The sequence below is a fragment of the Betta splendens genome, chromosome 16 (genome assembly GCF_900634795.4).
Source record: "Betta splendens chromosome 16, fBetSpl5.4, whole genome shotgun sequence".
NCBI classification, from domain to species: domain Eukaryota; kingdom Metazoa; phylum Chordata; class Actinopteri; order Anabantiformes; family Osphronemidae; genus Betta; species Betta splendens.
The window spans coordinates 5,230,580-5,254,533 of NC_040896.2; the positions used below are offsets into that span (position 1 = coordinate 5,230,580).

At 43.3% G+C, this 23,954-nt stretch overlaps 1 protein-coding gene across 2 annotated transcripts; it reads left to right on the forward strand.

Annotated features, from left to right (window-relative positions):
• The first annotated feature begins 883 nt into the window (after positions 1-883).
• Positions 884-23,221, forward strand: nagpa (N-acetylglucosamine-1-phosphodiester alpha-N-acetylglucosaminidase). 2 transcript variants are annotated; one of them, XM_029129563.3, is made up of 11 exons: positions 884-1,053; positions 10,508-10,710; positions 10,884-11,151; positions 11,658-11,797; positions 12,851-12,959; positions 13,140-13,268; positions 13,333-13,538; positions 15,299-15,346; positions 15,653-15,784; positions 19,634-19,715; positions 20,322-23,221. In XM_029129563.3, exons 1-11 carry the CDS (start codon positions 977-979, stop codon positions 20,572-20,574), a joined length of 1,647 nt encoding a protein of 548 aa, XP_028985396.1. In that variant the 5' UTR covers positions 884-976; the 3' UTR covers positions 20,575-23,221. The 2 variants fall into 2 exon arrangements, with proteins under 2 accessions (XP_028985396.1, XP_055358991.1); XM_055503016.1 differs by lacking the exon at positions 884-1,053 and having other exon boundaries at positions 10,634-10,772.
• The last annotated feature ends 733 nt before the right edge of the window (positions 23,222-23,954 follow it).

Genomic DNA, 23,954 nt, shown 5'->3' on the forward strand with positions numbered 1-23,954 from the left:
GGGTGGCACTGAGGTTGGTGGAACTCAGAGGGCTGAATAGGGTGTTAATCTGCAGTGACTCTCTATCAGTGTTGCAATCGCTGCGGGGGACAAATGCAAAGTACCACCAGGAGGTGTTATTTGAAGTGGTGGATTTATTAAGTAGGAATAGTATTAGGGAAATAGTGTTGATGTGGGTTCCGGGGCACGTGGGTATAAAAGGGAATGAGTGGGTGGACAGAGTGGCGAAAGGGCAACAGAGCAGGAGGAGGTTGTGGAACTTGTTAAATTGTCAAAAGGTGAAGGGAAAAGCATAGTGTGGGTGAATATTATGAAGGAGTGGCAGGACAGTTGGGATAAAGAGGATAAAGGACAGAAATTGTATAGAATAAAAAAGAAAATAGGGACAGGTGGAGGACTAGTTGGATTAAGAATAGGGCACACGTATCTGAACAGCACTTTACAGTTGATAGAGAGAGGTGTGAGTTTTGTGGTGAGGTGGAGGGAGTGGACCGTGTTATAATGGAGTGCGACAAGTATAGAAGGGAAAGGGAAGGAATGCTGAGGAGTATGAGGGAAGCTGGACTCAAAGATATATGTTTGAGGGTGCTGCTGGAAGTTGGAGGAGTAAGAAATTACAAAAAAATGACAAAAATTAACTTTTTTTAACATAATTACAAAAAAATTACAAAGTCATTATTTCCAAGAAAAATGAACAGTCCTGTATCCTAGGTGCTATGATGGTGCTCCATGTGTGAACTGACTGAGAAGCTTCAAAGCCTGACAGCTAGTCCAGGCTAACCTCCTATTACATTATATTGTTTATTTTTTAAATGATTACGGGTTGGGGGAAAGAATATGAAGGGCAGAGATATCGATAGGTGGCGGTAATGCAACGATTAGGATGCAAGCCGCCGGTAAACACAAAAGAAGAAGAAGAAAATTTATGAACCAGCTAGACCGCAAGGGAATTTGACAGATTGCTCTTACTCTTCATATGGCACTGGTGTCAGCGAAGCATTTGTGCTTGCGGCTGTTGCTTTGCGTCCAGCTCTACGTGGCAAAAACTGCACGGTAAGACAGGCCCCTCTCAGGGCTAGCTGACCGCTCACGATAGCCTGCTAGCAGCTGTTAGCAGTGCTCCACAATGAGAGGTGATTGTTTTACTTCCCTGTAACAGACAGACGATTGATTTTTGTTTAGGTTTGGTTTGGTTTATCTGTTATGACCCGCTCATGAATGAATGAATTAATTGAATTACACGCGCTAACTTTCAGCACGTGTTTTTGAAGTTGACGTCATCTTTGAGTTCAAACATCGGACATGCAACGCTACCAGTCCTAAAAGGGTGTTTAACAGCTGTGTGTCTTTCTTTTTTGTTATGTTATGTTGTGTTTGTGCGCAGGGAACTTTAAATATACGTCTGATCGTGAGTTGAGGCCAATGAACGTTTTTTAGAAATGGTTTCGTTTTACTCTAGACGTTACATGTTGCTACAGTAGCGATGTGGGACCACGCTATGGCGTAGTTTTACACTTGAACAGCTTAATTCGCAAATAACTGCATAAACACGAATAAACGTTTGTTTACGTGCATGGACATGGACAAATTCTTTTCATTGAAATGGAAACAATTTTTCAAATCCTCTTTGGCTTCGTCTACTTTCAGCTTTAACTACCTCCGCATACTCTAAGCTACAGACACCATTTAAACTACAAAACAATCTTCAAATATTCAACTATTAATCTATTGTTCAGCTTTTTAATATCTACAACACTTTGAGTTATAGCAGAGTGCGTGATGTCACAGCTAGAGTAATGTCACAGCTAGAATGTAAACACCATTTTTAAGACAGAACCTTTTCCTTTAACTCGTCATTACAGCCACAGTTTTCACTCTATGAACATATCTCTTTCACTTAGTCGTAGTCATAATTGTCTTCTTTTTTTAATGATGTGTCAGGTCAAGCCCTCGGACCTATACTTTAGTCTGTACCTGCCTCAAAGCACAGAGTGTTCCAGAAATCTTCCCATTGACTCTAATGCATTTCTCGCCTTTTGTCTTCATGACAACGGTGCAGCTGCAGCTTTGACTGACAGGCAAACTCCTCATGCTCAGTGTAGCAGCTCAATACATATTACTGATTAGTTCATTACACTGTTTGAATGTTTAGTAATTAATCAGACACTTCCCTTGAAGGCTTTCAAAATAAAAGCACCAATCCAAATCCTTAGCTTTAATAGCATTATTTTTGCTTTTGAATGGGTAATTGTGACTAGTTAATGAGACACATGCTTCCTTCATATACTTAAACTACTATATACTTAAATAAAAGCCCCAATTTAATTTATCAGCTTTTTTGGAATGGGTAATGATTGCTAATTAATAAGACTGTTTTACAGTTTAGCAATTGTCTACACACCTTTTCCAAATACTTTCAAAATAAAAGTTTGAAATTTTGGTTTTGACTGGCTACTTAATGAGACTACTTTATAGTTTAGTAATATTACCTGCACCTTTCGTCTATGTCCTTTCAAAGTAAGACCACCAATTTAAATCTAAATATAGCAATAATTATGCTTTCAACTGGTGTATTGTCAGTAGTTAGTTATTTATACAATTTAACAGTCTTCTTCCATATACTTTCAAAATAAAAGCACCAATCCAAATCCTTAGCTAACAATAGCAGTATTTCTGCTTTCAACTGTTTGACTCTTTAGCAATTACCTGCACACGTTTCTTCCAAAAGCTCCAACTTTTTACTCTGCAGCTACTTTCAGGTGTTTTAGATGTTTCCATAACCTTAAGCAATTCTTTTATCTCTTGAACTTAAAACTATTTATCTATAAGCTGTTATAGAAAAAATAAATAAATAAATAAGCTGTTTTTGTTATATTTACTTATACAGTGGTAGCGGTTCAAAGTGACTAGCGTTTTCACTGCAGTACGCTTCAGCGGGTGCGTCGCTGACTAAAGAATTTTAATCCTGCAGCCGGCTGAAAAAAATCAGCATACTAGTCTCGTTTTAACCACCAGGTGGCGCAGCGTGGATTAGAAACCTCCAATGCACTCCAGCGTAACTGAGGTCCGACTGTTCATTTCTACCTGTAACACATATATTACACCAAACCTATTTTACTATTAAGTATCTGTTGTGTGCTCGAACGTGGGGCGTATGAAGGGCAACAACTTCTTGATGGCTTAGTTGTTTTCTGTTCACTGCAACGTTATAATTGTTCTGTGGTCTGTGGTCTGTTTAGAACAGACGTGCGCAACAGCAGCAAAACGTTCTTGTTTTCAATCTCCTTAGCTTTTTTGTTTTTTTGAATAGCAGGCGTCTCTTAAGAATATGTACACACCCACCGCTCGAACATCTGATACAATATATTGGCTTCACATAATTCCATGATTATGGGTCGCGGTTTAATTAATATAATTTGAATGCGCATGGCCAAGTAAAGACATAGAGTGCAGTCCATTTGCGACTACAGCCGCTTATTTAGGTTTTAAACTTCCACAACTTGTTAATGAATGTTTTCCAATAGTCGTAGATTTTATGTAAATAACCGTAATAATCATAGGAATTTGTTTGACAGCAGTTGTCAATCGTAACTTTGAAAGGACGCCAGAACAGCAGATCTACAGCGACACATTACAGCAACCTGTTTGTTCGTACGCGTTTACTCTGTGTCTGCAGAACTGCAGTTTGATAGGCTGAAATCACTTGATTTAGCCCGCGTACGTTTCAACATTTTGATTTCCCATCTGTCCATTCAGCCACTTTCGCCGGTGTTTTCGTTTCTCTTGCGATTAATCAAAGCACCGCCTTACAAACCAATAAACCAGGCAAAAGTATTTGATTTTTACAAAAGACACGGAATTAGTGTTAAGATGTTTTTTTTGTTTAGAGACAAACTGAAAACAAAAAAAACATTCTCTCGTTACCTCTGCTTATAATTTGGTGGAGACATCAAACTCTTCTGTCATGTGTCCAGACAGAGAGAGACCAATACACAAATGTATGGATGTGCAAATGCAGGCAACGAGAGAAACAGGGGAGTGGTGCACTAGGTGTAGCGAGAATTTGTTTTGACTGTGCGTGTCATTGTAACTGGATGAGTGGCTGATGTGACTTATTCCGCCCGTCTACGTTTCAAACCTTTGATTTCCCATTCGCCCGTCCATCCACCTTCACCGGTTTTCTCCTTTCTCTTGGTATGGGCGGCAAACAGATTTGAATAAAAGCACCGCTTTACAAACCAATAAACCTAGCAAAATATTTTCAACAAAAACACACGGAATTAGATTTAAACCTGTTTTTTCGTTTAGAGAAAAATGAAAAACAAGAAACCTCTGCTGTTAATTTTTAATCGAAGCATATCCGTGGATGGGTCTTAGCAGAGAGCGCCAGACTGCCGCTCTCTGCTAAGACTGCATGTTTACTTTGCAAGAATAAACTTATGTATTTATTGTAGCTTTCTGGTCTAATTTATTTGTAGCACTTCAACATTCGTTTAAAATATGCAACGCATTTTAAATTGACAATACTACTATTATTATTATTATTATTATTTATTACCTTTTATTGTAAACACAGTATTAATTGCACAATTTGGACTGGCGATCATTTGGGCTTCTTCCATAATAATCATGGATAATCAAGGAAGAAACTGCAGTTCATAGATGTTTTTCAAGGACGGTTTGATAACGATTCAGTGTGTTTTTCAACTGAACTGTCAGCCAAGGTAAGTGTATTATCAAATGAATGCGCCTGTCAGCGGGGAAGACATCAACTCTATTCAGTCGCTCTTCAGTCGCTGCTGCTGTTTCCTCCCCAGTTCGCACACCTAAAGTGTCCTAACCAATGAATGCGCTTCCAGATTGACTGGTGATGCCGCACTGGTTGCTCTCAGTTGCAGCAGCTGTTTGAAGCAGTGAAAAGCGAGTTAGCTGTCCTTGTCGATGCCTTGACAATGCTTTATCGTCTGTAAACGATCTAAACAGTTTTTATAGTTTTACTAGGCGTAATATTTCGCTTACGTTTGATCGTTGCTCGTATTCCATATAAAAGAGAACGAGGACTGAATAGGTATGCTGTTAATTGCTACGATCTTCTGTCAATAAAATTTAAAATGTTAAACCTCTGAGCCCTGACTTTTATGTCTTCTTTGGATTAAAAAAACAATTCTTAAATGTTCTCAAGTAATATAATTTTGCCGCCCTCAGTGTTTTTTTTTTTTTTTTTTTTAATTGAAAATGTGGGTGTTATCGGTGGCAAACCCCTGGTCTAGATCATCCTTATTCACTTTTTTAAATTGTAGTAGTGTAACCTTAGTTAGTATTCCTCATTATTATTATTATTATTATTATTATTATTATTATTATTATTATTATTATTATTATTATTATTACTACTACCGTATAGTTTGTATAGTATTTAGTTAGATTGTATTTCTTATCTTCTAATCTTATTTTTATTTATCTGTCCTGGCATTCATTGTGAACAAGCAATGTAAGAATTTTTATTGCACAGGGGAACCTATACATATGAAAACAAACACGACTTTGACTTGAACTGAGCCTGACTGGAAACTGGGTCAAGCTCTAAATTAATATGATCAAGACAAAAATAAAAAGACACACGGATGTTACTTATTTACCCCATAGCTCCCTTGGCCTGGATGAAAGGCACCTCCTGTTTCACATAACGGCGCCTCCCCTCGTGGCCTTTTGACCTGTTTGTTTGCTTTTTTTGTCTACTGCAATTGGTGAGGTGAACACACTTGGTGCTCTGGTGGGGGTTTGAACCTGAGACCTTTCACTAAGCCACCACAAACACATACCAACATTTTGGTAAGGGAGGCTGAAAATTGTGATTTTCCCCCCTACAGTTGGAACACGCTCTCCTGTCCCCCTTTTTATAAAGAAGGACAACCACCCCGGTTGTCCATTCCAGAGGAACTGTCCCCATCATCCAGAGGCGTGTCACCCAAGACAGCCCCCCCATCATCCAGAGACTTGAGGTACTTGGGGCGGATCTAATCAACCCCCGCTGCCCTGCCACCAAGGAGCTTTTGAACTACCTCGGTGACCTGAGCCTGGGTGATGGGCAAGTACAGCACCGAGGCCTCTGCCTCTGCTTCCTCAGCAGAAGGCATGTCAGAGGGATTGAGGAGATCCTCAAAGTACTCCTTCCACCGTCCAATAACATCCTCAGTCAAGGTCAACAGCTGCAGCAGCAGAGGCAAGTTTTTTCCTCTGCAACAGCACAGGCTGCAGCATGCTTCACCCGTCGGTACCCATCATGTTCCCCAGGAGTCCCACAGGTCATCCACACCTGGACTCCATCATCAGCTTGATGGCATCCCTTAACTCCAGTGTCCACAACGGGGTTTGGAAAATACCACCACAACAAGCACTGGAGACCCTTGCGTCCACAGCTCAGAGTGACCGTGTTGACAATAGAGTTGGAGAACATGGTCCGCTCAGACTCTCTGTCTCCAGCCTCCCTCGGAATCTGGTCGAAGCTCTCCTGGAGGTGTGAGTTAAAGGCCCCTCTGACAGAGGGTTTAGCCACACGTTCCCAAAAGACCCTCACTATACATTTGGGCCTGCCAAGTCGTTCCAGCCTCCTTCCCCGCCAGCGGATCCTACTCGCCACCAGGTGGTGATCAGTTGACAGCTCAGCCCCTTTCTTTACTCGAGTGTCCAAAACATATGGCCAAAGGTCAGGTGAAACGACTACAAAGTCTATCATCGGTCTCTGCCCTAGGGTGTCCTGGTGCCATGTGCATTAATGGATACCCTTATGTTTGAACGTGGTGTTAGTTATTGCCAGACTATGCCTAGCACAGAAGTCCAATAACATAACCCCACTCGGGTTCAGATCAGGGAGGCCGTTCCTCCCAAACACGTCTCTCCAGGTGTCACTGTCATTGCCCACGTGGGTGTTGAAATCCCCCGGCAATCGCCTGCGCCATACAGGCGCCATACAGTGCAAGGTCTCGGTCCTTCCATCATAGGGGAGTTTATGAACCGCTCTTAGTCTGGCCCATCGCCCAGGATGTGTTTGCCTTGGCAGACCCTGCCAGGTGCATTTAGCCCCTAGCTCGCTCGTTCTCTACCACCTTGGGAGGTGTTTCCCACTTTGACCTTGGGGTTTCCAGTCCATACTCCACGCAGATGTTCCTGTATACTATGCCTGCCACTTGGTTATGGCGTTCCATGTATGCTTTCCCTGCCAGCATCTTACACTGCAGTTATGTGCTGGATCGTCTCAGGGGCCTCTTGCACAGTCTACACCTTGGGTCTTGTCTGGTGTGGTAGATCTGGGCCTCTATGGCTCTGGTGCTCAGGGCTTGCTCCTGTGCAGCCAGGATGAGTGCCTCTGTGCTGTCCTTCAGCCCACCCTTTTCAAGCCATTGGTAGGATTTGTTGAGATCAGCCACTTCGGTTATGTTCCGGTGGTACATCCCGTGTAAGGGCTTGTCCTCCCATGATGGTCCCTCTTCCAGCATCTCATCCTCTGTTCTCCACTGCCTGAGACATTCACTCAGCACGTCCTCTGTCGGGGCCTTATCCTTGATGTACTTATGGATCTTGGATGTTTCATCCCGAATAGTGGCTCTCACGCTCACTAGTCCTCGGCCTCCTTCCTTGTGGCTAGCGTACAGTCTCAGGGTGCTGGATTTGGGGTGGAACCCTCCATGCATGGTGAGGAGCTTTCGTGTGGTCTGTATCTCTTCCTTTGGCCACCTTATTATTCCCGCAGGGTATCTGATCACTGGCAGGGCGTAGCTGTTTAATATATTTAATATATATAATTAATTCACTCTGATCAAACAGGCTTCATTAAAGGCAGACAGTCAACAAACAATATGAACATAAATTAGAGTCAGCCATCGTCTCCCTAGATGCAGAAAAAGCTTTTGACAGTCAACTGGAAGTTTCTATTAGATACTCTGTATAAATTCGGCAATGGGAACTCATTCATAGACTGGATCCAAATATTATACAGCTCAGCAAGAGCCCCAGTCAGAACAAATAGCCTAACCTCACTGAGGTTTGGTCTGCATAGAGGGACCAGACAGGGCTGCATCTCCATCACTATTTGCAATATTTATTGTAATATTTATTTAATTTAACCTTTAGCTGCAGCAATTACAGCATGAAGGAATTACTGAAATATTTACCAAATCAGTAAATCATAAAATAAATTTATGAACATTAAATACTTGGGCATTGAATTGTCGTCTAGGTTATCAGAGCTTATTTATCTAAACTACATACATCCATTATTAAAACAAATATAAGCCAACCTCAAAAGATGGCAGTCCTTACCCATTTCACTTATTGGAAAAATTGCCACCATAAAAATGATGGTCCTGGCAAAAATTAACTACATATTCTCAATGATTCCGACTCAGCCAGACCAGATGTGGTTTAAGACATTAGACTCATAAATCTCACAGGCCACCACGAATTAGTTTAAAAACTCTTCAAAAACCTAGACCTGGAACTACCTAAGAACTCATAAAGCACATTTAAACACCCTTCAGGGATCCAAAGCGCTTTACACTACATCGCATTTACCCATTCACTCCTCCACAAACTGATGCCAGCAGCTGCCATGCACTGGCGCTCACTCGAAACACCAGGGGCAACTTGGGCAACACATCTGAAGCATGTTTTCACGAAACTGAAGAATTAGAAGAATTTGTGTCCCGATATGAAATCACTAGTGCCAATTTCTTAGTTTTTGCATTAAGTATTGACTCTAAAAATACTCCTATACAGATGCAACCACCAGCAGCAGTAAAATGATTTATTGACATCTCAGTGAAAATTAAAGTATCAAATTTATATTTTACTTTGCAATGTTGATGATACAGTGAGCCTCCCAATCTGTAAATGGGAAGCTGATCTGGACATCAGCACTAATCATGTTTTCTGGACAAATATGTTCTAACTTATTCCAAAGGAGAAAAAAAAAAACTTATAATTAATACAATATAAAATTCTCCATAGAACTCACTATACAGGACAAAGGATGCTCCAAATCTCAAACTTGAATATTTGCCCTCATTCTACAGCTAACACAGCAGATAGATTCCTACAGTACATGGATTCTGGTCATCTTCACCTGTGCAGCAATTTTGGCAAGGATTTATGCGAACACCTATCAACTTTGTTAAGCTGTCCAATGTCAGCAGCCCCTCCTAAAAAGAAATTAAGCATTACTCAGTACTCGAACAGCTTTTTAGATTACACCACCTTAGACACATTGTCTGCTTGTTCAAATCAATAACCAGAACTACACTCTGATTCTATTTTCAGGTAGGGATGCATGGAGCTCGGGTACTGCGCCGTGTCTGGCGCAGTGGGAGGGGGGGTGCCTGGTGGTTGGGAGTGCCTGCCTGCACAGGGAAAGGGGCAGTGGTTGATTCTGGGGTGGCCGCGTGGGTCCCCTGCAGTTGGAGTTAAGCGGCTGCTAGGACTGCCGCTCGCTGGCTGGAATGGTGTCATTTGGGGGGGTTGGCGTTTGTCTGGTGCCAAGGAACCGAGGCGGGCCTCCCTGCTGGTGTGCGGGAGCACACCCGGGCATGGAGACTTGTGCCCAGGTGGGTTCCATTGAGGAGGCCTGCCTGTTCATTCAGAGTCAGAGCAAACTATAGGTCACTGCGGTCGTGTAAATTTTGAGAGTTTGGTTTCTCCACCAACTTAAAAGCTGCTATAACGAACCAACGACTTATTTTTTTTCGTTCTCTGCTTTTTTTCTCAAAACGAAAAAACTGCTTTAAGTCCAACTCAGTGCCTTGTGTCGAAAAAAACAAAAACTTGAATCCCGTTTGTCGCTCATATCAAGAGAAACAAAAATCCAGTTTGTTTTGTACTTTTTCTTCATGAGTACAGAGGCACATTTATAACACAGATTGATAAATAAATATAGATTCCTATTTTACTATGTTATTATACTTATAGTATCCCATTGGATTGGCTGGAGGGACTATGTCTCTCGACTGGCCTGGGAACTGTGTAAAGACATCAGCAACTTCGGCAATTGACGACAACCACTAGCGCGCGCACTAGCAAGCAAAGATGCATAATAATCTATAATTAATAAAAATGAACTACTCTACTTTTAATGATACAGTAAACATGACATCGTTTTTTGTGCTTAATAATCACCACACAACGACAACGGATATTTATCGGTACAGACACAGATAGAAATGAACAGTTTGACCTCACATTATGCCACCTGGTGGTTAGGACGAGACCAGCACCTAGATTTTTTTTTTTGTTTAATAGCAGCCCCTTGGGCCTCTGCTCCACCGGTTTCTGTTTCAGAGATGTGGACATGATTAGTGCCGAAACCAAATGAGCTAAAGTGACTCAATCAGTGATTTATTAATAGGAGAATATAATTATGTTTCAGTTCTTTCTGTAAGTTTTTATCTTGAACTTATCAGACCTTTTTATCAGAAAGAGTCTGCATATTGTACATTGTGATTTCATTCCGGTGTAGCTCCTCTGTGGATGATGATGTGCTGCTGCCCTATGCCCACGGACATGGCCCCTCCCACTCCCACCGCCACGTCAGGGACTGTCAGCCCCTCATTCACGGCAACACCACCCACGAGAGCTGGGCCGCTGACAACCACAGCGGGCTTGTGTCCACATCTAGGATGTTTGTGAAAAACATGCAGGGAGCCCCCAGATGGGTTCACGGTCAGTGATGGAGCCTCCAAAGCAGCGTAAACAAAGTGAAGAATATTGTTGTGTGAAAAGAGGTGAAACCTTAAGTTGGACTGTTTATTATTTTTCTGTCTTCACTGATCACTCAAAAACGACAGGTGGTTCCAATTTACATATTGGCTAATTGAGTATCATAAATGTCCCAGGTCACATGACGGTGGTACACGACCCGCTGAGGACGGTGTCTGTCTTGGAGCCAGGTGGGCCGGGTGGCTGTGGCATGAATCAGAGGTCCACCGTCAAGGAGACTGCCCGAACCGCTGGGTGTCTCTATGCACAAAACGCTGGCTTCTTCAGAACCCAGTCCGGTCACTGTCTGGGCAACGTGGTAAGCGACGGCAGGAGGGTGCAGGACAGCGGTGGGGTCCAAAACGCCCAGTTTGGGATCAGGAGGGATGGCACCTTGGTGTTTGGGTAAGAGCCAGCCCAGAATGTGACACTGTAACAGGGCTTTAACTTTTGTCAGTTGGTGTTATATAATCAAACTTGACTTTGTTATATTTAGCGATCTGCAAAGTGGCGACACTTTCTTTCATACTTGAAAAGAACTCAAACCACTTTGGTTTGTCTGCACCTGACAGTAGGTTCTAGAAAGTGGTGCTGCTCAGGTCTGGTCTCTTACAGATGCATCCTCTTAGATATGTATCCAAAGACACATGTAGGTTTAATAATGTCCCAAACAGACACACGGAGTTTGTGCAGCTGTAACCCCCTTCAGTTGTTTGTGTTGGGCAGGAAACATGCAGGTTCTTCTGTTTAATGTCTGTCAGGCAACAAACATCTCTTTACGTTTACACGTCCTGTATAACAAGCTGGATCTGCCCATGGGTCTAAACCAGCAGCACCGCTGGGTTACCTCCACCAAAGACACTGTTGTCTGACACTACCTGGTGATGATGGACCTCCCTTACTCCGTGCAGGTATCTGTCACAGGACGACGTTCTGGACCAGTCCAACCCATTTGTTCAGCTGGTTAGTGGTGTGGTGTGGCTGCTGAGGGACGGGGAGGTTTACATCAACCAGAGCCTGAAGGCAGAGTGCGACGAGACACAGGAGACCGGTACGCAGTATGAGGCCATACTGCGTCATGACACCAACACAACACGACTGTTTAGCTGCACACATGCTTTTATTTACAGTGTGTATGGAAAGTATTTAGACCCCTTTTAAATTTTTTATTCCTTGTTATATTGCAGCCATTTGCTAAAATCATCAAGTAATTTTTTTCCTCATTCCTGTACACACAGCACCCCATATTGACATAAGAACACAGAATTGTTGACAGATTTTGCTGAAATAACACATGGTCATAAGTATTCAGACTCTGTGCGGTGCCACTCACTGATTCTATACCTTAATTTGGGTCACGCTGTGGTTGATTATACTGATTCAACTTGAAAGCCACACACCTGTATAAATAATATGACCTTACAGCTCACAGTGCATGTCAGAGAAAATTAGAATCATGAGGTCAATGGAACTGCCTGAGGAGCTCAGGGCCAGATATGTGTGTTGTAACAATTCTGGTTACAAAGGTTACAAAAATAGTCTGCTGCTCTGAATGTTCCTAAGAGCACAGTGGTCTCCATAAGATAAGATATAACTTTGTTGACCCCACAGTGGGGAAATTCCTGAAATAATAATAATAGTAGGAAATAGTCCTTAAATGTAAGACATTTGGCACAGCCAGAACCCTTCCTAGACTGAACTATCTGCAAAGAAGAACCTTACTGAGCTTACTTGGCTGAGCTCCAGAGATGCAATCGGGAGATGGGAGGAAGTTGTACAAAGTCAACCATCACTGCAGCCCTCCACTACTCGGAGCTTTATGACAGAGTGGCCGACCAAAGCCTCTCCTCAGTGCAAGACACACAAAAGCCCACATGGAGTTTGCTAAAATACACCTGAAGGACTCCAAGATTGTGAGAAATGAGATTCTCTGGTCTGATGAGACCAAGATGGAAGTTTTTTGTACAGGAAGTCCTGGATGGCTTCACAACAACTCTGTGACTGTTCTTGAATGAATGCCAGAGCCCTGACCTAAACCCAATTGAGGAATTCTGGAAAGACCTCAAATGGCTGTTTACAAAACACTGCTGCTGCATCTTGGCAGGGCATTTCCACAACTTCGTGGATGTGGTGTCGGCCAGAACGGCAGTGGGCCATGATGCAGATGGAAATCTCCTTTTGTTCCAGATTGATGGGAAAACGTCAGTGAGAGGGTAAGGAACTGGGTGGACTATGTGGGGATGGTTTCAGTGCTCGTCTAACTCCATTTCAGTTTCAGCTTCTAATGCAACATGGGGAGCAGTGAAGGCCTCGTGTTCATCTGTTGCTCATCTGCTCTTTGTGTTGGTGCTTTTACATTTCAACTTGGATCGGTTTGCTTTGCGTCTCAACAGGATGAATCTTTGGGAGTTTGCTGAGTTCATGAAGCAGAGCGGTGCAATTAACGCCATCAACCTGGATGGTGGCGGTTCTTCCACATTTGTGGTTGATGGCTCTCTGGCCAGCTACCCATCCGATCACTGGTGAGTTAACGAAAATGCTCTTGACTGAAAACACAGCTGTACTTAGCTTTTTACTCCCTGTCAGCGATAACGACGAAAGGTGGTGCTGTGAACGGCGCGTCTCTACCATCCTGTGTGTTCACCCGAGGCGTTGCCAACCATCGAACTGCAGTGGGAATGGTGACTGCATTGACGGACGCTGCCAGTGCAGGCAGGGCTGGCAGGGTGTTGGCTGTGAGGCTAGGGTGTGTCTTCCACCAGTCTGCGGCCCCCGTGGCATCTGCACTGCCAGTAAGTTCCTACGGTTGACAAATGGAAGTGTCACAGTCTCTGGTCCTGCTCTTGTTTTATTTTGAGTTCTTTACTTTCGGTATTGTCTGGTTCTATTCTCGGGTTTTATTTTGAAGGACTTCCTGCCACTCACTCCACAACTGTGTTTACTGTCACGCCTTGGGTTTACTTCTGTCATTACCTTGAAAGGACTTCCTGTTTACGTCATGTCACAGCTGTTCCCTGCTTCTACCGGTCATTATCCACACCTGCACTTCATCATTAATCAGTCACCTAGCATTTAAGCATCAGCTCTCACCCCAGTACCTTGCTAGATTGTTAGTTCGTGTTTGCGTGTATTCACCATCATCCAGCGTTTTTGTTCTTGTCCCGACCCGTGTTTTCGATCTTGTTTTGCCTACTGTTACCGAGCCTTGCCTGATCCCTGCCTGCTTCGTCTGCTGAAGCTGTCTGGTAATTTCCCCGCCTGTTTTATGACTACGATTCTGCCTCGTCCTGAACGGTACTTCGATCCCTGCCAACACGGTTAACGAGCACTGTCTGTCCACAGAACTGAGCCTGCCTGAACCCTTTCATTGAGCCTTTCTGCTTACCTGTGTATGACCCTGCCTGATCTTGACTCTGAGTTTTTTGGAATAAATTCCTTTTTGTTTTCATATCCCAGTCTGTCTGTGTCGTGCATGTGGGTCCGCTGACGTTCTGACAGGAAGGTCCTGGGCATAATCCAGAATTATCCTCAAAACATCCATTAACCTTTATTTTATATCCATCATTCACAACTGTTGTGCTTTTTAGGATTAGATAAGATATACTTTATTCATCCCACAATGGGCAAATTCTTTTGTTGTAGCAGCAAGAAGACATTAAAAAGGACAAACACTCCAGCAGTGTGGAAGAACAGTAAATAGAACAGACGGCAGCAGTATTAACAATACAAGAAACAATAAGACCGTAATCAAGTAAGTCAAGTAAAAACAAGTAAAAAAAAATCAAGTAAGATTTTCATATTGCACAACAACGATAATATAAACAGTCAATGCCACTGATCAACAACGGGAAACAAACGAGTAGGATGGATGATACCTTGTAGGCACATTTGTCTATTACTGTAGTCCTATGTTGTACAGTCTGGTGGCTGTGGTGAGGAATGAACTGCGGTAGCTCCTTCCTCCACTGTGGGTGTAAGAGTCTGGTGCTGAAGGAGCTGCTCAGAGCCTCTACAGTGTGGTACAGGGGGTGGAGGGGTTGTGGCCTGTCTGAGGTAGCTGATGGACCTAGCAGCCAGAGTTGGTCCACCCATGCCACCTCCAGCTTCCTCCTCAGTGCAGCAGTGATGGCTGGATGGTGTTAAAAGCACTAGAGAAATAAAAAAAACATGACTCTCAAAGTGCTTCCAGGAGACTCCAGGTGAGAAAGGGCCCGATGCTGCAGGTAGAAAATGGTGTCATCCACCCGTATGCCTGGTCGATAAACGAACTGCAGCGGGTCCAGGGCTGAGCTCAACTGGTTGCGGAGGTGACTGAGCACGATCCTCTCCATGGCCTCAGGAGGAAGGTTAAGGTGACGAGTCTGAAGTGGTTCAGCTCCTTGGGACAGGGTACTTTAGGAACTGGAGCCAGACAGGACATCCTCCAGAGTACTGGTCCTCTCTCCAGGCTCAGGCTTAGGTTGAATATGGAGAAAATCACCTCAGTGAGCAGGTCTGCACACTTCCTGAGCACCCTGGAGGTGATATGACTATCATTTACTCTGTGTTGCAGGTGGATGTGTGTGTCACGCTGGGTGGAGAGGACACAACTGCAACCAAGGTAACCTGCAGCATCCTCATCGAGCTTCATTTTAATTCTATACTGACCCTGCTTAAAGTAGAAGATGATCTTCATTATCGCGTATGTGAAACAGTATCCAAATTACAGCACTCGAACAAGAAGTCAGAGAACAAACACTGCGGCTGAACACCACAGCTCTATCACATGGCTCTGGTGTAAATCTGTCAACATGCCTGATCTATTAACACGCTGGGTTCCAGCTTATTTCTATTTTGGTCTGTTTCACTGTGAAACAATATTAAGATTTGATTGTTTTCAGAAGCAGCTGTTTCTGTTCTGTGTCAGTGTGTCCCCTAGGTTTCTTCGGTCTCTCCTGTACTCAGCAGTGCCGCTGTGACGACCCTTGCCTCTGTGACCCGCAGACAGGAAGCTGTAATGCCACACTGCCTGAAGAGACCAACCTCACATTGCACACAGGTAATGGCTCACAGACGTTCTGTAGAATCTCCTCCTGCTTTCAAATCCTGATGTGTCTCCACCACTGTGAAGCAGTGGTCTCGTGTAGCAGTGTTTGACTATTTGCATTTTGAGGAGTAGACAAATCAAGTAGGCCTTTGTCATTTCAGCTATAAACAATTCAGTTCCTCCATGACCAAGGTGCTATGTATATGCAACATAAATTACAACAGATTTACAACATAAATTGAAAGAACTAGCTGGCTAACTAAGAGACCTATTAGCAAGAGATTAGCTAACTAACTAACTAACATGACATGGAAGATTCACATTTTTAAGTTAATAGACAACTATTCATTCCTATACAGACAGTCAAACGTACAAAAGAGCCAACAACAAACAACATGAAGTCCCTCTGCAAATATGGCACGTTTTAATTACTTTTGTAGTGATGAGGTAGTTAGGGGAGAAACAATAAAGTATTGCAAATACTGTGCAATAACAAGTTGTGGATTATTGAGCAAAATAGCAGTTCTGGTAGGTATGAACCATTTGTAAGATTTGTAAGTGTTTGTGAGAGTGTTTCAGTTCAGTAGTGTGTGTGTGATGTGCGCACGTGTGTTTGTTTTTCAGTTCAGTCCCTTTTGTGTTGAAAAGTGTGTGATGGGTGTGGCGTACAGGTGATACTCGAAAATTTAGAATATCATGCAAACCTTCACTCATTTTCAGTATTGCAACTGAAAGGTGAATCTTGCAACGCAAGAGTTCAAGTTGTGATTTGTCATAACTGAGATTATGGTTTACAGCTCGTGAAAACCCCAAATCCACAATCTCAGAAAATTAGAATATTCCAAAAAGCTTTAATATTCTAATCTCAATTAGCATTAATGAAATGATGAGACTGCCTACAGGGGGGAGGTCAAGCATCTGGCCACTTGGTGCATGCACAGTAATCTTCTCCTTAACAGAGGCTCACACGTTAACAGGATGGCCGTTATAACTGAGATTATGGTTTACAGCTCGTGAAAACCCCAAATCCACAATCTCAGAAAATTAGAATATTCCAAAAAGCTTTAATATTCTAATCTCAATTAGCATTAATGAAATGATGAGACTACCTACAGGGGGGAGGTCAAGCATCTGGCCACTTGGTGCATGCACAGTAATCTTCTCCTTAACAGAGGCTCACACGTTAACAGGATGGCCGTTGAGCCTGTCTCATCCTTCAAGTTCCTGGATATCCACATCTTAGAGGACATGACCTGGACCACCAACACCTCTAGCATGATCAAGGAGGTTCACTAGCGCTCTTCTTCTTGAGAACACTAAAGAAAAGCTGTCCTCTTCCATCCTGGTGAACTTCTACCACTGACACAGTTGGTTAGGATGCGCCCTATTGTGCATAGTCTGGTACGGGATGTCCATTGGGGACATCCAAAAGAAACGCTGTCTGCATCAAGCCTGCAGTATTCTTACGGACTCCTCTCACCCCACCCATAAACATATCTCTCTCTCTCCTACCTTCGGCAGGAGCTTCAGGTTCCCCTGGACAAAAACAAGCGGGCTGAGGAACAGTTTCTTTCCTGGGGGTGTCTCCCTATTCAACTCTGCCCCCCACTGATACCTCTACCCCAATAGTATGGGCCTACATTCTCCCCCAAACCATTTCACTATTCAATACTGAATATAATCATTGTTCAACTCTGCACATATCTATTGTACATTTATATTTGATTAGCACTAATCTAATAATCAATATACACTGCTAAAAAGGGGAACACTTAGTTTTACATGCTGTTAGATAGACAACAGGTGAAAATTATGGGCAACTAGCAAGACACCCTCATACAGGAGTGCTTCTGCACTATATGTACTCTTCTTGATTAATGGTTTCTTTTTGGTTTTATTTAGTCCATCCTAAATATGATGTGATGTCGCTGTGCTGGTGGACAGGTTGAGTTTGTGCGTTGCGGTGTGTGCAACCAGCTGCTGAAATTGTGGCCACTGAAAGCAGGTTCGTGTGACAGATGTGACACAGTCTTGAGACGCTGTGGAGAACTTTCTGCTTCCTGCAACATCATTCAGCGTGACCAGTTTGACAGTGTGACTGTAATAGTGCGGGGGGGGGGGGCATTTCTTTGGAGGGCCGCACAGCCCTCCATTTGCTCGCCAGAGGCAGCCTGACCGAGATTAGATCTTCAGACCCCTTGTGAGACCATAAGCTGGTGCGGTTGGCCTTGGGTTCATCCAAATGCAACACAACGCTGGACCTGGCTGGAGAGTGTCAGCAGTTCCTGAAAGACAAAACCATTTACTCTTTGGACTGGCCCATCCTTCCCCTAGATCTGAATCCAATTGAGCACATCTGGGAAATCATGCCCTGCTCCATCCACCAATGCCTCGTTGCACCACAGACTGCCCAGGAGATGGCGGATTCTTTAGACTAGCATAGACTATCCACCACCTCGTCAGGAGCGAAGCGGTTGGTGGTGAACCGTGGGCGCCTGCCTAAAGCTACGTTTCTTACGAGCCGTGACCCAGTCGTTACCCAGCTGCCTGGGACCTGCCGGGGGACTGGTAGCAGCTAAGCTAGGAGGCTCCGCACTGGCTAAAGGGACCTGGCTAGCTGGCCTGTTTTCTAAGGTGCGAAGCCGAGACTCTAAGTCTAACAACCTCGACTCCAACCCTGCAACTAGCGTACACCTATTACAGATACCATTACCATCACTAAAGGAGGCAGAGGATAAGCTAAACATAGGACACACCGAGCACCGAACAGAGCAAGAGGGAGAGGAAAAGGGGGAAGCCATAGCAGGAAAGTTAGCTAAGAGCTACGCTAGCGGAGAAAACACTTAAATAACAGTGTAAATTAGCAGGACGTTTAATGAAAGGAAAGAATGCTTGAGTGTTACAAGCTTGTTTTGCAACTTTTAGCAGTCGCTATCAGATATAAAACGATAATATTTAGAAAAGAGCGGAGAGTAACGCTGTACACACACAGCGGCAGCAAACCTCAGTAACCGGAAGTGACGCGATACGCTTACCGTCAGTCAGCCAACCACCAGCCCTCACAGACAGGCCACAGTTAATATCAATATCATCCATATTTCTCCTGCACCTTTACATATCCTGCACTTACTTCTTATAGCACTTCTGGTTAGACTTAAACTGCATTTTGCTGCCCTTTGCTTGTGCATGTGTACTGACAATAAGGTTGATCAGGCTTGGCTTAAACTTGCTTTGCATGAGTAATGAGTATCCTCTCAGCAATTCCCAAACCAGCAGCTGCTCGTGAAGCTCTCTCTGGTGCCTCTGTAGAAGGTGGTGAGGATTTGTGGTGGGGCAGTTCAATCTCTGTGTGAACTCCGCTGCACATCAGCTCCCAAACATCCTAAAGTACAAAATAACCATCAAAATGTGTTTAATCAACCTGTGACCGGTGTATGTGAAGTGGAGCGTGGGCTAAAACTGTAGCTAGTGTGACGCTTACAGTAACAGGAGGTTTCACCTCTTTGTTTTGTGCTCAAATAACAAATCACTTTGTAGAACAAGTTGTTTTGTTTGACTTATGTACAAAGTTTAATAATTTTCCTTTCCCTTAGACACTGCACAGTGAACTAGATTGTATGTAAACGCTTCCATGTTTACAACATAGTTGTATAGTTTGCTTCTGTTCCTGTATCTAGTGGAAACAAATCTGTTCCATTTATATATTTGTTTGTTTTTCTCATTTCATCAGACATGTTAATGAAACATTATTAGTCTTCACTTTGAAACTTTAATTGAAAAATGAGATTGTTAAAATCACTGACCTCACTTGAACCCCCTCGAGACAGGAATGTGATGATGGATGGTGCTTTGTTTCCACAGCTGGACAGTGTCTGGCCAAACAGATGTTTACATTGTGGAGACGGGAGGAGGAAGCTCGCAGGGAGCCACCTCATCTAACAGAGTAAGAGCTCCATCACTTCTGCTTTTCACGGGTCCTGACTGCGAATCCCAGGTCTCCCGGTGCCTTGGTTGCCTTTTGGCTTTTCTCCAGTTTTTCCCCACAGACCAGAAATGTTTAGTTAGGTTGACTGGAGAGTCTAAATCGTACGTAGGTGAGTGGTTGTCTGTCTACATGTAGCCCTGTGATAGACAGGCCATGGACAGAAGCAGCTTCTACAGCTGTGGGTGGGAGGTGCAACTGATGGCCCTTACATGTTCTTAGACAGCTGACAGAAGGTGGTGTTGGGCCAATGCTACATGTCTGCAGGCCTGACGGTGACGACTCTGTTTTTACAAACCTCCTGGTACGTTGAGTTCCAAAGTTGCCTCCAGTTCTTTGGAGAAACCTGGCTACTGGAATGGATCATGGCATTTTGATATTTGACAGGAAGTGATCTTAGTGTCTGAGCCAGAAACAACTTTACACACCATGTGTAGCATTGACATGTCGTGTAGAGCCTACTACTAAGCCTTCTCACTATCAGGCTGATTTATAAGGAGCAGCATGTAAATTGCCTAAACATGAAGGTGTGTGTCTGCATGAGCTGAGCATCCTGTGTCTCCTCAGACGGACATGGCTGATCCTCATTCTGAGCCTGACCCTCCTCCTGGCAGCTAGCCTGCTGCTTCACCTGGAACGTGGCTGCCGAGGCTCCCTGGCGGTTCGCTTCCCCAAACACCGCGACTACTCCTACCTGCCTCTGACCGACAGAGCTGCTGCATGTGCTGGAGGTGACACTGAGACACCCAGGAGAAGGCACGACTCTGACTCTCAGGATGAAGTCTGGTCACAGACGCGCTCCGGGAGCTCGGAGCTGTGAGCAGAGAGCAAACTCTTTCCTCTTCTAAAGGAACGAGAAGATGATCTGCCCAGCTTGTCGACAGCCAAAGAATTGGTCAATTCCACTCCGGCTGGAGTTTTCACATGTTAAATGCAAGCAGCTGTTTAGCAGACGATGATGGTTAACAGGCAGATTTTAACATGTCTGAATGTACAATAACTGTGGATCAGTGCCACAGTAATGCTGTGCTTCCATTAAACGAAGTCCAGTGTTTGTTCCAGTACATTCTTTCAGCACATCATCACTGGCCACGTTATTAGGGACACCTGTACAGTCGGAGTCAACACTGCAGCTCAGCTGGTGATGAGTATCATCAGGACGACTGAGCGCCTGGTTCTAACTGGTTCTGGGTCACCAGACCACCTTTACTGGTGAACTTGATGAATTGGCAGGATTTGTGCTTTGGATGTAAACATCTTGTTTTGAGGTTGTTCATTTTTTCCTGGACTTGCTGTAGATTTTTCTCTGACCTTCAGATCAGCTGAGTTTAAGGGCCTACAGGCCATTGCAGCAGATTTAGGGCTTTGCTGTCTGTTTTTTAAATGCGGCAGAATTTGAGTGATCTCTGACCTTTAGTTAGTGTGAAAACCACAATTTGTTGTTTAACTTGTGGATCAACTGAATTTTGTTTTATGTTTCTCCTACATGCTCATGTTTCGATTAACTTTTGTTCACATTTTTGGGGAGATGTGAGGATCTGTTGAACCGACAGATGTTTGAATGCTGTGTCAAAAGGTTTTGGATCAGGATGTTGGAAAGCTGCACTTACAAACTTCTCTGCAGGATGATTGTCAAGACTGTGATGGATCTGGTTTTGGTCTCTAGGTCAAATGAAGCTGCCACCTACAGAGGAACTGTAGGAATTTGGGTGCAGGGAGGAACCACATCATCTGTTTATTTTTCTAGGACACAGCAGAGCAGAGACGTTGTCTGTTGGACATTACACATGTTGCCTCACTTTTCTGAGCTGATATGCTCTGCACCAGCAGTGAGGGGTTGTTCCCTTTTCTCACTCGGGCTGTGTCACTGCTCAGCTCTGTGTCCCAATTTTACAAGTCCCCTGATCTGAGCAGCGTCCTGTAATCCTGCTCAACCATCTGTGGTCCTGTTGGTCTCCAAGTCTGTCCCTACTGCCGTTTCCCCAATAATCCTGTCCTGGCTGACTGCTGGCCGCCTGTGATCCTGCCTCATTTGGACAACTCTAGATCATATCAAGAGTTGCCTCAAGGTTTTCTGGGCCCTGAGTTTTGTTCAATAGTAGAATTTTTCTATTCGCTCCTCAAGCTGTAGCTAATAAACTGTAATAAACCGTAATAAACTGTAGCTAATAATATAAAAGGTGGCTCTAGCTGGTTTAAACAGGTTGTGAGTAAATTGCTTAAAAGTTAGTGTTTGGCTGGACTCCAGTAAAGTTTAGTCAAGTAACAAAGGGACCTGAGTAACAAAATATGATCATATAATAACGTATAACTTCTGATGCTGTATTATTTAACTCTCAATTGTGCTGTTGTGAGACGCAATTTCCCCACTGCGGGACAATTAAAGGTTTTCTTAGTGTCCGTAGACGCTGAGCTGGATGGATCTTGGTCCAGTTCTGCTTCCTCCTTTGTCCATGAGATGTGTCCTTCTCTTGAGTATCAAAACTGATGCAGCAACCTGTGGTGCCACTAATGTTGGCCTCATTCTGCTTTTTATATATATATTTGCTTATCTTGTTTTGAAACCTTGCCTTACGTCCAACAGGAAGTTATTTAATGCTCAGTGTTTGATACGTTGTGGTCACTTTGTGTTCCCACTACAACGCTTCAGGTTCTCTTGCTGTCTGTAGCTATGACTGATTTTATTTCCAGTGATTTTGAAGCTGTGTTCGATGAACAGCCACCAGACTGTCAGCTCGCTCTGGTGAACTTTGCACCTTCATAGTTCCGCTCAGCTGATGTAATCAGGAAGCGGTCTGGCTTCCTGATTACATCCTTCCTTTCTGTAATGATGTTTCATATCTCAAATCGTACACCTCTGTTTGTGTAAAGATAAGGTGAAGCTGCCATCTGACTATTTATTTTGTGCAGTGACAGTAACTGGTTAATTAAATAAATTGGAACTATTGAAGCGGAACCTTAGAGGCGGGAAAAAAACGTTCCGGTATTTGTAGCAGTCAGGTTCGTTAGTATGAACGCATTCCAAAGAAGACAGTATGAGTTCAGCTGTATAGTAGAGATGGTGAAATTGAAGCCTCATGAATCACTGAGCAACTATGACACAGTTGGGCTGAAATCGACACATTGCTCGACACCATTTGACACAGTCAGAACAACGACATCTGCTAGTTGTGTGTGGGAACTGCATCAGCGCAAACTGACCATCAAACCCTCTCTGATACGTGGTTGTTCAGCATCACAGTCCATGTTTTATTGTCAAATAAGTTATTTAATGAAAGGTGTGTAATTGTGTTTCTCTGTGGATAATAATATACAAGTAGCCCTGATGTGGCAAATATGTTTGATAGTCCGATGTTATTAGAGCTGTATTTGGTGCTTCTGCAACTCTGATTTAACTAAATGACAAACATGTCTCCTCAATGTAGTAATAAAGACTTTTATTTTAAAATAAAATTCCACAGAACATGCTTTATTCACATTCTCACCACCTTTCCAGCTTTGGAGAAGAGACGTTTGCATGGCACCGATGTCTAATGAAGATGTTTTTATTGGAATTGCAACTTGTCAAAATGTAGTTGTAGTCTTCAATTACGGTGGAATAATACATAAAGTATCGTACTGTACATTGAATGGACATCAATAGCTGATATTTGACCTTTAAGGTCAAATTCACAAATTTAATTAATTATACGAAAACTTAGTAATGGATTATTCCAAAACTTTGCAGTAAAAGCATTTGATATTTGCGGTGGTATTATTCCATGAGGTACTTAGTAGAACTGTGGAGGAATGGTTATGTACCCATTTGAGGAACAGGAGTTATTGAAGGTGAAATTTTAGGTATTGATGTTAATTTAATGTTTAGTATAATATTTTATCGGTGGATTTCTCCAAAACTATACAGTAACAGTATTTGCTATTTGCTGTATTAGTAGTCCATGAAGTGGATTGTGAAGGAACTGCGATGTACCAATTTGAGGAAGAAAAGTTATTGAAGGTCAAATTTCAGCTATTGATGTTCATTCAATGAAAACTAAAACAATGCAGTAATATGTTTTCTGTGGCAGGAGTCCATGAATTACTAAGTAGAACTGTCAAGGAATGATGTACCAATTTTTGAGGAACTTATTTTATTGGAGGCCAAAGTTCAGCTATTGATGTCAATTGAACTTACTGTACTGTAGTTCATGGATTTCTCTA